Below are 16910 nucleotides of genomic sequence, written 5' to 3'. Positions count from 1 at the left end.
TATATATATATTATTTATATATTTTTTTATTTTTTTATTTTTATTTTTTTCTATAAGGTCCATAGCACAGAGGAATAAGATGTATCTGGCTTTGGTAACTTCTTAATAGGATCAATGTATTGTTAATGTTGGTCTTTTTATGGGATTTGTTGACAATAGGAACATTTTAGAATATCACTAGTCTTATGATTTGATCCTGGAACTGATTTTCCAGACATTTTACAATATACATCAATACTGCAATATACAATTGAAACCTAGGTAGAATATGTTATCCATATTGCCCACTCGTACTAATCAGACGTAACATTTCATTAAGACTAATTAATTTTTCTCGCACAAACACTAAGCGCGTATTGGTAAAGTTACCTCACTCTGACCTTATTTCAGCGTAGTCTATGTGTGTTTTCTGCGAGCAAAGAGTTAAACCTCTGATCCTGTAGGACTTGCAGTGCCTGCAGATGGTGTCGGGGTTCAGACAGACACCCTAGGGTCCATATTACTGGTCCTCTCTTAGACATTTCCGCTGTGCTGTTGTCAGTATGTCTGTCACACTACAGTTGCACTGATTAGGAGAATGAACTGTCTGTGCTTTTGTTCTCTAATAAAGCAACACAGACACCTTTATTGCCGTCTACAGTGTGTTAATGAAACAAGAGAAAGGTAACTTATAACTTAGTATCACTGCTTACATATTATTTCTTTTGCTTTATTCCTGTGCTATTTTAACATGACACAGAAATGATAATCAGGTGCTGAGAGACACATTAAGCAGCAAGTTAGTGATCTGAATCTGCAGTAAAGTGGGTCAGGAGAGACAAGTTAGTTCAGTTACACTGTCTTTGTTTTTGCCTGACTTGGAGGTCAGATAATGTAGGAATTGCTGTGGCATGTGCCATTAGACGGAGAAGGAACAAAATATTCCTACAAGCTATTCTGATATGCCACAATAGATACAAATGATGCGGATGTTTAAGTCTCATCGGGTGGGTTCGGTTAGGTTAGTAATAATTATGTCTCTAAATCTGTTTCCACTCATAGTCTAACATTTAAGGATTTAAGAGCTTATGATCACAAAGTGGCTGGTTTGTAGGTGCCTCACCTGCAAGGTGCACCCAAAGACTCCAATCATAAGCATAGCAATGCACAGGTACTCTGAGAAAACGTCCCACCACGGTTTCAGGACCCGGAACTTTGAGTTCTGCTCTGTGCCGAGGTTTCTGAATTCACCCACTGGGATCATCCTGGCTGCTGCTCCACACTGATGAAAGAGAAAAGAGTGACTGTGTGAACACTGAGGCTAAAACGGGCTTTCAACACAGTGCAGTCTCTGGAGAACATCTTGTGAAATGTTTTAAAGTTATATGACACAAAAAGACAGAATATACAATACTGTTTGGTTTCACTGTGCAGATGCTGACTGCAAGCTTTACGTATCTGTGGCCTTGAATGAATGGGCAGTCCGCTCCTTTTATTGTAGGTGGATCAAAGTGGATAAACTAGTTTGACAACAAAAAGTAATTCTCTTTCAGGGAAGGCGTTGAGGGGATTTTAAGCTACTTTTTCCTGATAGATTCGTTTTTTGACTAATAACATTAACAAATGTTCAACCCCTGTAATAACACATTAAAATGGACCAGTTAGCCTTTTTACTCTATGATGTGGATCGTGACAATTAACACAGGTAAACAAACAAACAAACCACTGCAGCAGACCAAACCTAACTTTTTGAGCGGTTTCTATCTTCTTTCTAATTCAAATTTGAATTAGAAGAGCTTCAACATCACATGACCTGTCCTGTACTATAACTGCGGAATCACACAAACCTTCAGTGTCCCATGTTAAAATAAACTTAATCAACTTTTACCAATTCTAAATGCTTCCAGTTTGTCCATTAAGTATCAGCATATACAGTGTTGGTACGAATGTGGCGTATTCCGCTTTAACCAGGTGAGTTTCACTTACCTGCGTCCTCAGAGGATCCACTGGTATCCGGACGGGCTCCGAAGCCTTTTTTCATCGTTAAAGTCGAGCTCACCGGAGTCAAGTTAGAGAGAAACAACACAAGACATCCGGACCCGATTTTCAAAATAAACCCATCTTCAAAGAGCCAGTTCAACATGTTTAAGGCTAACTTCACAAACGATAGACAGAAGACTGAAAGTGTCCTACTTTAAGTAATATATTCATTATTATATATTTAATTCCTCAGTATCTTTTCACAGATATTATACCTTGTTGCAGTGCTGTTGGTGTAACTCTTTTACTCTGCTGTCCTTCAAAAACTTTAACTACATATTTTGAAAAGTTACAGCATTTTCTTTTTTTGTTAGTATTTTATTCTATTTTCCCCCCATTGTCATTTGTTTGTCTATGATAAAAAATAAAACCCAAAACTTAACATAAGACACACACTGACCAGATATGATCAGATACAGTGTAGACCATAGTATTTGTTTTTCACTTTATCTTATCAAATCAAAAAGCTAATGTACTGTAAGGTATGGTATAAGTAATGCTTAGGGCCTCTTATAATTGTATTATTGAGTCATGAAGGTATTGCCTGCTGAACTTAGTGATATAGGTCTGTAACATTAATGGACTTTAATGTAAAGCATCCATCTATAATAGATTAAAAAGACATGTTTCCTGCTGGTCACAGTTACAACAGCTCAAACATTTTTTTGTTCCTTTGTTCAGAGCTGCTGTGGCCTTTCCGTGTTTGACAAGTACAAGCCTTGATCCTCTTGTAAGCCCACATAATCAGGGAAGTTTTCCTCTTGGATAATATAATAATGGACTATCTCATCCACCTGCCAGGTTAAGCAAGGAAATGAGATGTGTTGCCAGCGATCATGGGTGGTCGATTAATGGCACACTTGCCACAGGTTTAGACTGACTGGATAACAGACACCAGAGAAAAAATTTGACTATTGGCATCAATAGTGAAACCTAACTTGGTAACACTCAGTTTTTCAATTTAAAAAAAAAAAAAGATGATATTTGATACAGTGAACAGTTTTTGTTCAGTATAAAAGAGCTTTAGCTCCCCCTAGTGGCCACCACTGCTTTGAACACCTGCATAACCTTTAATGTATCAGCAAAATGTCAGGTCAGAACTAATAAAACACATGACCCCAGCATTACAATAAACATATATTTTACTTTACAATGTATTATTGTACAGGGTATTTTTTTGCTGGAAAAAAAAATGTACAAAGCAGACCTTAAATATTCTAATTTCCATTCCAACTACTGACAGACAGGAAAAAAAGTCCCTTTCAGAGTGAAGCAAATTTTTTACAAACATCCAAAATTAGCATTAACAGGCATTCCTACTTAATTACAATGCATGCTAGTTATTCAAAAACACAACACCAGAGTCCAATTCAATACAAAGCTGATGTCAGTTTAGAGGAACGAGAAAACCAAAAGAATCTGAACAAATAAATAAAAAAGTGAGCTCTGAAATTCTGTACAAGACTTAGAATATCAATGTACAAAACATCACTTAAAAACCTTTGTAGCTTAAATTGCTGTTACAAATACACTTCTTTAAGCAAGTTTTTTTTTTGTCATTAGCATACACTATCTGAACACTAATGCACAAACATGGTCACTTCTGTTTCTGAGGTCTCGTGGAAGTGAAAAACCAAGAAGTCAACTGTAAGGGGAGGTTCTCAATTGTGTCAGTAATTAGTGTTTTTATAAAACACATTCAGTGAGATGTTTGAAGTTAAATGCTACAGTATTCCCTTTCCTCTAAACACAGTCAGAACTGGTTTCTTCATTCTCTTGGCACTCCACATACCAAATATACTGGACCAGACTCTCTGGTAGCCTTACAAGAGGCAACACTCAATAATCTGCCAACACCTTTTCCAAAAAAATCACATTTTAATGAACATAGTGGCTATTAGAGAGAGGGCACTTTTGTTACTATGCAGTTACTGTAAGGTCCTGCTTCTCTTGTACCAGCACTTGATTTTGTGACTTTGGGCCTCATGCGAGAACCACTGATGTGAAGAGATGAAATCCTAAAATTGAGGTATGAGTGATTTAAGAGAATGTGTGGCAATGACTTTCTCATGTACAAACAAAAGTCAGGGGTGGTCCAGGCCTGTCGCATGAGTCATGTACAGATACACTGCCTCTCTACAGGGAGAGAATATATATGTGTTTGAAGATGCCTTACTCTGAATGAATTTGGAGCTTATACAGATGAACACCCTTCATTATAACACCCAACAGTTTAACATCACCTTCTGTTTAATGGAATACATTCTCAAGCCCATCTCGACGAGTGTCATGCTCCCTTGAATGCCGCCTCTCATTCAGTCATGGACTACTTTTGAGAATTTCTGTCATGGCATCGCTTTGTAATGACACAGCTATAGTAATATATATATATATATTTTTTTTTTGGTCCACCATACGACTACAGACACCACAGTATGAAACTGTTTTTATTTTACTCTTGGGTGAATTAAACTTGTCCCAAAACAAAGCAGAACAAGTAACCTTCTATAGCAATTTGGGAGTGTTGGTTATTAGTTTGTGCAGTTAAGAAAGTCTGCTTAAGTTTGTACTGGAAAAAGTAAAGAGAGGTTCAGGATGAGAAATACAGAAAATGTTCTTGCATGAGGCCCATCATCATGTATAAGCTTCATCTTGTGGCTATCTGGGTTAACTTTATAATTATCTACACACCACACTGTGACTCTGTCTGTGCCTTTCCATCAAAGCATCTCAAGACAACATACTGATGACAGTAATGCCCACAGGCATTGTTAATGGCACTTTGAACTCTACTGCCTATGCTGACAACGCTACTTTTTAATATTTTTTTTTTTACAAAATGGGACCATTTGAACTTTTTTTTCCCCTCCCCTCAGATTTAACTTTTGCTATGGCTGCTCTTAAAGTAAAAGAGCCCCTGATGAGCCCCATCTTTGAGCCAGAGAATGGCCCTTTTTAGTATGCAGCCCTTTCCTCCCATGGCTCAAACCTGGGAGATAATGGTCCGACTGAGGACTTCAACTGAGGTCTGTCAGATTTACCACAAACAAATTAATCAAATTTCAGGTCTTGGAAACCTGAATGTAGGATCTGGGGGCATACTTTATTAGGATATTCCAATGTGGATACTCATGACTTTTGTGTCACCTTATTGAGGAGTATCAACACTGCACTTTTAAAATAAAGTGTTACTGATTTAGTTTTAAAGGAAAAAAATCATATCAAGTCTGATCTCTATAATCAATGAGGCAGCACGTGGTGTTTTAGCTCACCTCTGTCTCTAATCAGTTGAGGGTCTTAATTTCAATTTGGGAAGACTGAGTGGAGTTTCAGGGTGCTCGTCTGTGTATGTGCGTGTGTGACAGGGTCTAGCGATGATCCTCATGTGCCTTTGCCGAAGGGCCCGTCGTGCCGCTGATTGTGGTGACAGCTGAAACCGGAGTTGGTGGACTGATAGCCCGGTGATGCAGCCCCATTCTCCCTCTCAGACTTCTGACACTGTGGCAACTCTTTCTGGCACGGCTCCATGGTGACGGCCACGCCTACGCCGCTCCGTCCTGACGTCATGTGTGTCACCTCCGCCCAGGTGTCTTTCTCTGGGTCGTAGCACTCCACGCTGTCCAGGAAAGTGTTGCCATCATAACCTCCTGTAAACATAATGAGATTTTGTCCGATGAATATAGATTTGTTCGATTAAAACAATATTTCACCGATGTAGCATTGCACAAAATCTAGTGCCTATATTACCCACAAAGCAGTTCAACTGATGACAGTTGGGTCTGAGCTGAGGGAGTGTTATGCTACCAGCTGCTAATGTGGCTTCGAGCTGCTAGCCTCAAGAAGAGATAAGGAACTTCTTTTAAATTCTGCACCTCAGAATTTCTTTCATTTTCAAACTTGTACTTTATATCCCCAACCAACGCAGACTCAAGTGACATCAATATTTTATTAAATGAGTGAAAGTCTTTTCAGTTTCCCCTTTTTCATCTCTTATAAATAGGTTTCATGAACACATCTTTCTTTGCATGAAATTAAACTGAAAAACAAAAATGCCTCATTAATATTAATATTAACAAATATATGAAGTTAGTTGGCCACTGCCCAAATATCCAAAGTGAATGTGGTTTTATGAAACTATATGTTAGTGGCACTGTTTTTAGATAAAATAAAATAGGTTTGACAGCAAAACTACTCAATAATTACAGTGTAATCTATACAGTACTTAGTTTGGTGCTTTGACTCTAAACAGGCAGTTTCCAGTTACACCACTACTCACCCATTACATAAATGCGTCCATGTAATGCAGTGACTCCCAGAGCACTGCGTCGGTGCCTCATGGAGGCAGCAAAGCTCCACGTATCAGTTTCCACATCATAGCGCTCCACTGTGTTCAGCTGGTTGGTGCCATCGTAGCCGCCCATCACAAAGATGTGATTCCCCAGTGAGCACACACCTACAAAAGGGCCAAAGGTTAGTTTATTCAAGTGCTGGATTACTTTATCTAACTATGAGCACACAAGAAACCCTGCAAGCATACGCCTGAATGTGCAAAACACGTTTATGTTTTTGACCAAGTTTAAAGGTGAAAATGTTTGGAAAAAAAAAATGTTTTAAACTTGGTCAAAGTTTAAACATTTTAACAGCTTTGTGGTATGACACAGGGTGCAAGGTTTTCCAGCTGCAATCAGACCAATGACACTGCAGTTTGATCAAACTTGGCATGCATCTTAACCACGTAAACCCCCGTTTGATCTCAACAGCACAAATCAGTGGGCCTGTTGAAGCAGAGGACAAACCTTGCATCTATATTGAATGGAAACTTGCACGGCCAATTGAGAATTGCACAACTTTCCGAGATTGACGTTTTTCATTAGAAAAAAGCTTTCTATCTCTTCCTTACCGGCTCCGGAGCGCACGGTGTTCATGGGTGCCATGGTCTTCCACTCGTCCCTCTCAGGATTGTAACACTCACAGGAGCTGAGCCTGTTGGCCCCATCGAACCCTCCCACAGCATAAAGCAGCCGGTTGATGACTGCAACACCCACACCAATACGTCTTGTCAACATGGGGGCTACCAAGTGCCATTGGTCCCTTTCTGGATCATACCTGCAGAAGGAGAAAAACACATATTGATTTGTTTTATTGTTTTTACCTTCTATCTTTAGGGATTCTTCTTTGGTAAACCAAATTCCATGCACTCACACTGATAACCTGTGTAACAGACACCCCATTGAGGGCTGCGGACAGAAGCATGCTTCCTTTGTGACACATGATGTCAACTACTTCCTCTTTTCAGCTACCATTGATAAACAAGTCAGGAGTCGGTAGTACACCAACAAGTACAGAACCTTTGCCTAACCTCCCAACCACAACACAGCTAATTGTGTTTTCTGGGGTGCACAAAACAAACCAGAGGTCATATTACTGGGCATTGAACTATACTCTATTATATATACTCTATTTGGGTCAATTTTCAGCAAATGTTTTCTGTGATTCTACTACAGTGAGAAGTCACATCTTGTTCAATGAGTCATTACATTGGCATTCAGACTGGTTAGGCATGTTCCTTTTTCAGAGTCACTGTGGTGTGCCTGGTTAATATTTGCCACCTGACACTGCTCTGTCTGCGTCATCTGAGGACCAAAGTCACAGTTCAGGGGAATTCACATAATTCACTGTATTATAGAGAAATCTGTCAGGTCCACAGGTGCCACAGGTCCCTTTCTGGGTTTGAGTCATGCCTTTACTGTAGGACAAATAGAGTTAACACTTATTGGTGGGGCATGTTAATAGGGCTTAGTGCTAGAGCCTCCAGCCATTTATTGTTTATTAATAGTAATTCATGTTGTTGCCAGCTCACTATCAAGACTAACTGTTGAGAAGAAACTGAATAAAGACAAATGCCAGTTTCTACTTGTGAATTATAAACTGTGTGAAGGAGGGTGGGCAGTTAACTCAAGGTTTTCTTCTGAATATAATGAGACACTGGAATCGTCAGGCTGAGCATGAGGAAACAATAAAAACATTGCTATTCAATTTGTCACCATCTGTTTGTTTTCGTTTTTATTTTTATAACACAAAAATATTTCCCTGTAGTTTAAAGCTTCCTCATTGATGCTTTGTATAAACCAAAAATAGGTTGCAGGAAGTAGAACAAAACCAGTTAATTTCCAGGAAGTTACCTGATTCCTGCTCTTGGGGTACTCATTGACTCAATACAGTAAACGGCCCATAGCATAAACTGGACTTTAGTCAGATATAATATTGCTTACTTATTATGGATTCAATACACAGAAACGCAGACATATTGATCTCATATTAAATCTCAACTCAGTGGGATTTTGAAACAACCTGGCGCAAATCAAAACCCACCTGCAGCACACTGACAGCAGTTCTGTTGCAAGTTACAGGTTAAGGTTGGTGTTATATATTTTTATAATTAAGGTCACATTGACTATATTTTTCAGCATTGGATTTGGTCTCTTCGGGTGAATTGTTGAGGATAATAAAAAATACAGAGTAAGACCAGACTATTCCATTAAAAGCTCAATTTGCTTACCTTTCAACACTATTGTGATGAATGCAGCCATGAGATCCACCAACGGCATATATCATGCCATCGATGACACCAACTCCGATTCGGTTTCTGGGTACGCTCATTGGTGCACACGGAAGCCAGCAGTTGTTCATGGGATTGTAGCAGTCCAACGCATTTGAGTCCATGTTTCCATCAGGCGCGTTGTTTCTTCCACCAACAGCATAGAAAAGCCCACTGATCACACAGGCTGCAAGGCCACTCCGGGGCACCTGCAGGTCAGCTAGCCTCAGCCAGGCTCCTGTACAGGGATTATACGCCTCCAGGTAGCTGAGAGACTGACGGAAGTAACCCCCCGATGTGTAAATGAGCTGTGGCACCTTGGGTGTTCGACAAGAAATGACTTTGGTGGGTTTGTGGAGGGTGAGATCCTGGAAGATCTGAGCCAGGTAGTCTTTACACTGGGGGTCCCAGTCCAGAGACTGGAGCTGGGCCTGCAGGAAGTTGGGGGTGAGGGAATGGCAGCGGACAGCCTGGAGTAAGGCCTGGACATACGGTCTTCGGTTCTCCCGGTCATAGCGCACCCAGGCCACACACGCCTGGAAGACTTCGGACTCACAGCGCACGTTGAGCTCATCGCGGCTGATGAGGGTGACGAGCTGACAGTGGGATAAGTTGAAGAACTCCTCTTGGGTCGCTACCTAGGGACAACGAGTAGGGACAAAAAACTTTGAAAACTTTTTATACTAAAACGAATCCAAACAATGAATCAAGTGTCTATTAGTCATGAAAATATCAAGGATTTTTTTCATAATCAATTAGTCTAACGGTTATTTTCTCAATTAATCGATTGATCATTTCGCCTGTAAAATATCACAAACCTGAGAAAAATGTCAGTTTTCTTAAATCCAAGATGAGATTCGGATAGTTTGTTTTGTCTAAACAACAGCCCAAAACCCAAATATATTCAGTTTACAACCACATATGACCAAACAAAAAGCAGCAAATCCTCATCAGAGAGAAGCTGAAACCAGCAATTTTTTTGCTAAACAGTAACTGAAGACAGACTGTTTTAAATAATCTCATGCCAAGAAGAAAAAGATTCCTTTTGTGGGTCACTGTAAAGTTAACGTCAATTACATTATATATTTGTTTTTGAAAAATGCTTTTTTTAAATTACGTTTCCCTTAATCTTTTTTTATAAAAGCAGATGGAAACACCTCAATTTATTCACATGATGACTTTTTTTTTGTGGTTGTTTCTGGCTTGTGCATCTTATCAGGCATCAATATTGAATGTCCTTTCATTTTCTTTTATGCAGCATTGTACTTTTATCTTTTGCAGTCTGGTATGCTCCAACCACAGGTAAACCCTCATGTGACTCATAGCTTGCATTCTTGACAATCATTGCACAAGGGCAGGGACCAATTGTTAGCAGGTCTGAAACAGAAAAACTCAACCAGCAGAAACCACAACGGAACAAGTAAAACAGCATTTACTCGCACCATAAAACACCTTACACACAAAATCCCCTGCTACAACAATTACTAAAAAAAGGATGGCTCGGTTTCTTTTTTCAGTTATGAGCTGTGCAGATATATTTATAACTGTTTAAAATGTAAAAATATGAGTGATTATTCACTTTTAAAATTACATGTCCATTACTCCGGCTGCTCACACTTTTGAAATGAGCACAACACCGCGCTCAAATTAAGCGCACACAATAATTGTTATTCTGACTGGCAAAGACTGTACAGTAAGGAATAGCCACTAATTGGTACCATCAGAACTCATAGACAACTCATTTGCCGCTAAGTAACCATTATGCACCTGGCATGGCCCGACTGATGCAACTGAACACCAGGCAAGTTTCATCTAATGCTTCATGCTTTCAATATATAGTTCATGGGGCGTCCTGGTAGACTAATGTTCGAGACACATACCACATAACCACAGCGTGCCCCATCTGGGGACCTTTGTAGCATATCGAACTCCCCCGCTCTCTCTGCCCACATTTCCTGTCTGTTTTTACAATGTTGGCTATCAAATCTGCCAAAAAATAACTTAAAAAAACTGTTTATGATCACAGACAACAGACAGAGGTGCTCTCTCTACAAATTCTGCTCCAGATTTACCTGGCTAAAGTTCATGTAGATGTATTCGCGAGCCTTCTGGTGTAGCTCCGTGCAGCCAATCTGCTCAGCGAAGTTGGCGATTCCGATGGCGTTGCTGGGGTCGAGCTGCTGGACGAGGAAATCGCAGCAGGCCTTGACCACGCTGTCTATCTGGTACATGACAGCGCCGTTCATCACGTGAATCACACACTTCTCCCCTACGGAGATGCTGGCCGTGTAGGCAAACTCTATTAGTCGGTCCATAACCTGAATGAGTGAGAAGGAAAGAATGGAGGGGAAAGGTTGAGGTAGGGAAGATGTACAAAGACGGGGGGTGAGGAGGGATGGGATAAGGCAGCGCAGTGCACAGAGAGAAAAAGGAGGGAAAAAAAGGCTTGGTGCTATGTACTTCAGTGCCTAGTCATTTCTCTCCGGAAGGGACAAACAGATTGGAATCTTGTAATCTAACAAAAGGCTGATACTGTATCTATGTGTCTATCAGCATGGGCTTAGTAAACATCCAGGGTAAGTAAAAGACGTCAAACTTAGCGTACTCAGCCAAGGTTTACTGTACTTTTCCCTGTGTATAATTTAACACAGAGTAAGATCTTCATTTTAATGTCCAACTACCTTGATCCTGCAGAATTTTACTGATACGTGATCAGGTTTTTATTTCTCCTATTTGTAACATTATCTGTCTATGTATCAGTCTGATACTTGTATTGAGGTATAACCAAAAACAAGGGATATTACATTCAGAGCAATTAGAAACCTTGATTGCACACCAAACTACTGTGATAATTCAAATGTTTTTGAGAACATCTCCCATAAAACCCACTCCTGGTGCTGCAATGGCAAGAGGCTGAAACCTTTAACTTAAGCAGTGGTTTATGCTAGAAGAATAGTGGGTCTATCTATGGTAGTGTAAAAAAAACAAAACATTTTGGGCTGAAAAGCAATGTAGTACACATTGTGCCAATCCAACCTAATGTCACACATATAAAAATGCACCATTATGATCAGTATACACCTTCAAAACATTCATAACCTTGAAGACCTTGAATCGTGTTTGATGGTCTGTGTGTGGAATGAAAAACATTTGACAGCTGACTCACCCTGGGATGGATCCCCTCGATGGGCACCAACTCCATACCGCACTCCTTCAGCCCGTTGGTGAACATGGCCCTGAAGACTGGGGATGAGGAGGCCAACACCACCTTGTGAGCCACGAAGTCCACCGCCTCCAGGTCTTTGTAGCGCACACGCAGCGTCACATCGCACAGCTGACGCTCCAGACGCAGCTCGTTCATGATGGCAAAGGCGGCTGCCGTGTGACTCTCTAGTGTGTAGCTGAAGACGCGGTGGCCATTGCGCGTGGACGGAGTCACCAGCGCTTTGCATTCTGTCAGGCACTCTGTCATTTCCTACCCGTTCTCCTCCTCCTTACTCGCTTTCTCAAGAACAGCGGGCGGTGTTTTGGGGCATCCTTGCACCAGGCGCAGGCATCGGTAAAATAAGAGTTTGAACTGAAAGTTGGCAGACGACTCTGCAGAAGGCTCCTGGCTCTCCTGGGTTTTTGTGGAAGAGTTTAAGTTTGTTTTATACGTACATGAGGATTTCCTTGCTCTGTTCAGTACTTGAGTCCAGCCATATTGCTCATTATGGCATTACTAAAGACTTGTGTGTGAGCTGCCAGTCATGGCTGGTGGCACTTTTACATGTTGCAGTTCCAACATAATTAAAATGTCTTGAGTTCGGGATGGATTCCTCTGCCTTAGCCCGTGGGTTGTCTTTGCAGAACAAAGTGAAAGAATAATAAACTGAACAAGTAAAAAACTCAAAGGGATCTTAATCCAGCTGTTTGTTGGTGTTGGGTTGATCTACAGAAACGTGTCAATCTGTCCTGACAAAGAAAGCAGTCTGTCTCTTGTCTAGGGGATCATCTTTTTGGAGTTTCTTTTGGCAAATTAACTTAAATGCTTGTGAGATTCACCATGCGCACAGGTCAGTCTTGCATACCGATTATTCAAGAGAAAGAGAAAAAAAGTCAGATTTACTGCTTCATTTTTAAGAGGTAATAATTAAAGCTCCCTTCAGGGGGCTGCAGTTGTGGTGAGAGCTGAGGCAGATACTGTAGATGAGCCAGTAGAAGCCTTGTCGACTCTAAAGAGGGAAAAAAAAAAAACACAGTAGAGTGCCAAAAGTGTCATAAGCGTAACTTGGAGCCCTTGGGAATGGGGGAGGAGGGGTGGGTTCGGTGGCTTTCTCCGGAGACTCTTCCTAGAGGTTGCCCAGCTAAGGAATGTGTTTACACTGCTGTGTTCACTAAGAAGCCGTCGGATCAGCTGACAACTGGGAAAGAAGAGGGAGAGAGACAGTGAGAATGTATGCATATACAGCGGTCACATACTTTCACTAAGGCATTGAAACAGTTTATAACTCAAGTTGTCTCAGCATCAGTTGCTATCTTCCAGCTTACACAACAAAACTTTATCTACGCAAAGGGACACTGTGCTCCATCCGTCATCGTGCCTTTCACACCCATGGTGCACTCTTCCTGGAGCAGTTCAGTAGGGTCAAAGCCTCCTCCTTTGCATGATGAGTACGCTACTTTTAGCATATACCTCATTTAACCCCCACCCACCCTCCAGCTCCTGTCATCTTTGGTTATAGGCGCCTCTGATAAGAAGAATATTCAATTTCACCTCCCCCAACATGTGAAGCTTACTTCCACATCTAAAACCTAAGACTGCTAAGGAGTCTTCAAATACTAGCAAAAAATTGACAAATAAGAAACATGTGAATGAGTGCGTAAGGAACAGAGGAGGATGGAGTGACTTAAATTAAGTCTGAATTTAGCTGGCCAGCATGACTGAGTGTTTTTACTCAGTCCTGTGACCAGCCCAGCGGAGGGTTGGAACAGAGGGGACGGTTTGTGCACCATCCAACAGAAGCACACTCTTACTTATTCTTCCTAACAACAGACACACGCAGGGTGTTTGTACACAAGCATGTAACAATTAAAGCACAAATTAGCCCCCAAAAATCTTTCAATCACAATCACAGACTACTTTACTTTAAGAAGTTCCAAGAAATTACACTGCAGTAAGCAAGAGGCGGCCATGCAGACTGATTTGGAAATGAATACGTCTTTTGGGAATATATGGGCTCTGGTCCACACCATTAAAATGACCTCGAGAGAGAATAACGCCTCTTCTTTCCGTCAATGTAACTTCTTCTTCTGAGAACATGAACTGCCCGTAACAGCGACATACAGTACAAAGAGCAGTCTAATCGTCTGCCTGGTGTTCTCTGATCAGAGTTACTCAGCAGCCATGTGAGTGTACATCAGAGTTAGGTTGTGCAAACACACATCAGTACCTGAAGATGTGATAGGAGTGAACAGGTTATATGGCCTTGCCGCGTCTAATTCTGAAAGTAGGTTATTGCGTCCTGCTCTTGAAGAAGTTTAGATTAGATAAAGCAATCGAAACATTTATGATGTCTAGGCATTTTAAATTTTATAAACAGATGGTGACACGTCAGTGGCCACCATGGAGGTCATCACGAGGGCAGCCAGCCAGCGCTTAATCCCAATGTAATATGAAACACATTGTGATTCTGATTTACTGCTGTGCTTTTCTCCCTCCAGGTTTCTGAGTAAAATAGTTTCGCTGGAAAACATATTATTGCTCAACTCGCTCGCTCTCCAAGGCAGACAAAGTGCTCGCTGACAGACGGGCTCCCCGGGTCTACGCTTGGACCTACTGCATCTCTCTGTAGTTTGTTCAGTTGATATACACAGTCGTTGTTCTCAGGTATGACATTAAAGGCTGATTGTCATCAGAAATGAGAGCAGATGTTCTTGTTTTTTTAAACCGCCAAGTTGAACGAACAAGCAGTGCAGCACAGGAGAGTATAGTTTGGTCAAAACTACCTCGGAGTTCGTTGTTGAATATAACTCCATTAGAGCAAAACGATTTTACGGTTTAATGGCTGACAGAAAATGTGTCCAGTCTGATAATTGGTCCATTCTTTAAATCACTTTCCAAGCAGATTTGGCTGGTTTCAGCTGATTTTCTGCTTCTATGGTGGTAAATGGACTTTCTTTGTGATTTCAGCCTTATCTTTTGACCACAATAAGCTACCTCGAGGCATTATTGGCTCTGGGAAATCATAAATTCAGACATTTTATAAACCAAAGGATTATGGCTGCAACTAATAACACCTACTTAATAATACTCTACTATCTATTCTAGGTTTACCTGCTGATTTTGCTTATAGATATCCCGATTTCCCCTCGGGATATCTATCTATCTATCTATCTATCTATCTATCTATCTATCTGATTATTGCCTCTATTTAAAAAATAACTTTACACCACATTAGATTCAAAGTGCTGAGTGCTATGAACCCCACACTATCTCAGTGTTGAGGGATGAGATTTAACTATCCCCCCTCCTCTCAGTACTTGTGTACCACCTTCAAGGACCCCCTGATGGACCCTATACCCCAGTTTGGGAACCACAGCTCAGGCCTGCAATCCTCGGATGCCACTCTGAAAGGGATTGCACAATAACTGGAGGTGATTCGCACTTTAAAGTTAAATCGGACTTAATAAACAAACACGGCCGTGTAACGTTTCACTTCCACGGGCATTTTGGCAGCGAAGCTTTCCTCGGTGACTCATCCTGAACTCGAGCAAACAGTGGAACTGACTGTACCAAAACATGACCCAGGAGTGAAGCCAGTTCTTACATAAACCCACATACACTAAACATCTCCCAAACATTACACAGCTTTCTTTTCTTATATATATTCTCCACACAAAGCACCGTTTCCAGCTCCGGGTCCGATCATTAACGCTGATCATGTTCTGCGCTTGTTTTTGATCAGAAATAATCCACAGCGCAGGCATGCACCGACAATACGGCTTCACACAGGTGGAGAATGATCGATCAAACCCCTCTGTTTGGGTTTGGGACGGACGTGAAGTGTACGTATCCATGACAAACAGTCCGAGACACCGCAAATAACCAGTTAAACGTTTCGGAAATAGAGCTGACAGCAACATAGGCTCCTAATAATAGACAGTAGCGACTGTGAGCCGATCCGAGCACACAGATGGAAACAAAAGCGTTACCGAAACAATATTCCCTACAGCTATCGATCTCCTCGCGTTCAAACCTCACCCGCATCGCAGTTTGTATTGATTATTGCTAATAGCGCTGAGTGTGTAATAAAAAGAAACTCACGTAGTCTAGTTCAATACCTCCATCGCGGTCTCCCGAGCTGTGCGCCACATAGGAAGGAGGGGGGGGAAGCTGTAACTCACCGTGACTAAGCATTGTACCGGCCTCCTCCCGCTTTCACAATAAGAGTCCGCCTCCAGTGCGCGCACCCGCCTCCGTTGACGGGCAATGGCAGTGAAACGCGTCCCGAGGGAGGGGGCTTTTATTGAGAAGGAGTTGTCAGAGTGAAGGAAAAGCGAGGCCAATAGTTGGCAAAGTGCCCAAAAAAACTGCAGCTTTAACGTTAATCAGATCTGTTAGAAATCATGCAAATACCAAGATAAACCTGTCACATATGTCCACTGCACTTTGTAAGCAGTTGTAAAGGATATTACGTAACGGTAAGTAAAAGTGAACCTTAAGTACAAGTAGGCTGTAAAGACAATGACATAAAATCTGTCACTGTAAAGCAGTGTGACTGCATTGTGAAATTTCCAACAGGAAATTGCTAAAATGCTATTGTTTAATGACGTTAAATGAAACATAATGGTGCTCAGGAGACATAGCTATAATAGCCCATAATTGCCCCATAACCCAAATTGCTTTCTCATATGTATGTGTAACTCACCTTGCTTTTCAAGGTTCCTTCTCCCCCCAAAAATCCATGTTTGTGAATGGCTCCTACAGCACCCAGAGAACTCTGCTCGCTCCAGGCAGGTGCTGACACACCAGTAAGTTTTTCCCCCTCTTGGAAAATACGTAATTCAGGTCAATATAGTGGACAGCACAGTGTGTTCTGGATAGCAGCCACAAGGTGGCCCCAAAAGCCAACTGTGACACTGCAGGCGCAAAGAAAATACATTACCTTTGTCAAATGACTTTTAATTATTTGGAAATGTGCTGCCATTAATTATATAGTAGAAAAATAATTGAGCTTTGCTGAGCCCCGTAGCCAGAATTCACAGCTGATTAAATGAAATATTTCATGCTGAGATTAAATCTCTGCTCCCT

General features: G+C 41.3%; 2 protein-coding genes across 4 annotated transcripts in view; both read right to left on the bottom strand.

Annotated features, from left to right (window-relative positions):
- si:zfos-323e3.4 (volume-regulated anion channel subunit LRRC8C) overlaps positions 1-2040 on the bottom strand; it is a 5318-nt gene extending 3278 nt beyond the window's left edge. Inside the window, exons 1-2 of the mRNA XM_035659447.1 lie at positions 1966-2040; positions 1103-1261 (exon numbers count right to left, since the gene is read on the bottom strand). Of these exons, the coding sequence (XP_035515340.1) occupies positions 1103-1243 (141 nt within the window). The 5' untranslated portion in view covers positions 1244-1261; positions 1966-2040. The remainder of the gene's footprint in view (positions 1-1102; positions 1262-1965) is intronic.
- Positions 2041-3143: 1103 nt separating this feature from the next.
- keap1b (kelch-like ECH-associated protein 1b) lies at positions 3144-16547 on the bottom strand. 3 transcript variants are annotated; one of them, XM_035659736.1, is made up of 7 exons: positions 16528-16547; positions 11784-13020; positions 10690-10935; positions 8579-9255; positions 6920-7125; positions 6296-6472; positions 3144-5666 (listed from the first exon to the last, which is right to left on the bottom strand). In XM_035659736.1, the coding sequence occupies exons 2-7, from the start codon at positions 12087-12089 to the stop codon at positions 5401-5403; spliced, it is 1878 nt and encodes a 625-aa protein (XP_035515629.1). In that variant the 5' UTR covers positions 12090-13020; positions 16528-16547; the 3' UTR covers positions 3144-5400. The 3 variants fall into 3 exon arrangements, with proteins under 3 accessions (XP_035515629.1, XP_035515627.1, XP_035515628.1); XM_035659734.1 differs by lacking the exon at positions 16528-16547 and adding an exon at positions 15924-16052; XM_035659735.1 differs by lacking the exon at positions 16528-16547 and adding an exon at positions 15941-15984.
- Positions 16548-16910: the final 363 nt, after the last annotated feature.

The sequence above is a fragment of the Morone saxatilis genome, unplaced genomic scaffold (assembly GCF_004916995.1).
Source record: "Morone saxatilis isolate NCDOM2014 unplaced genomic scaffold, NCSU_SB_2.0 Contig17, whole genome shotgun sequence".
Taxonomy (NCBI): Eukaryota; Metazoa; Chordata; class Actinopteri; family Moronidae; genus Morone; species Morone saxatilis.
The sequence above is the reverse complement of the archived record's forward strand: the minus strand, read 5'-3'. Positions and strand labels throughout refer to the sequence as shown.

Bases quoted from the DNA above. Each gene is read 5' to 3' on its own strand.
- keap1b (XM_035659736.1), bottom strand. From the start codon at position 12,089: ATGACAGAGTGCCTGACAGAATGCAAAGCGCTGGTGACTCCGTCCACG. The intron at 10,936-11,783 runs GTGAGTCAGCTG...TCACTCATTCAG, and splicing joins TCGAGGGGATCCATCCCAGG to GTTATGGACCGACTAATAGA. The intron at 5,667-6,295 runs GTGAGTAGTGGT...TTATGTTTACAG, and splicing joins TGGACGCATTTATGTAATGG to GAGGTTATGATGGCAACACT.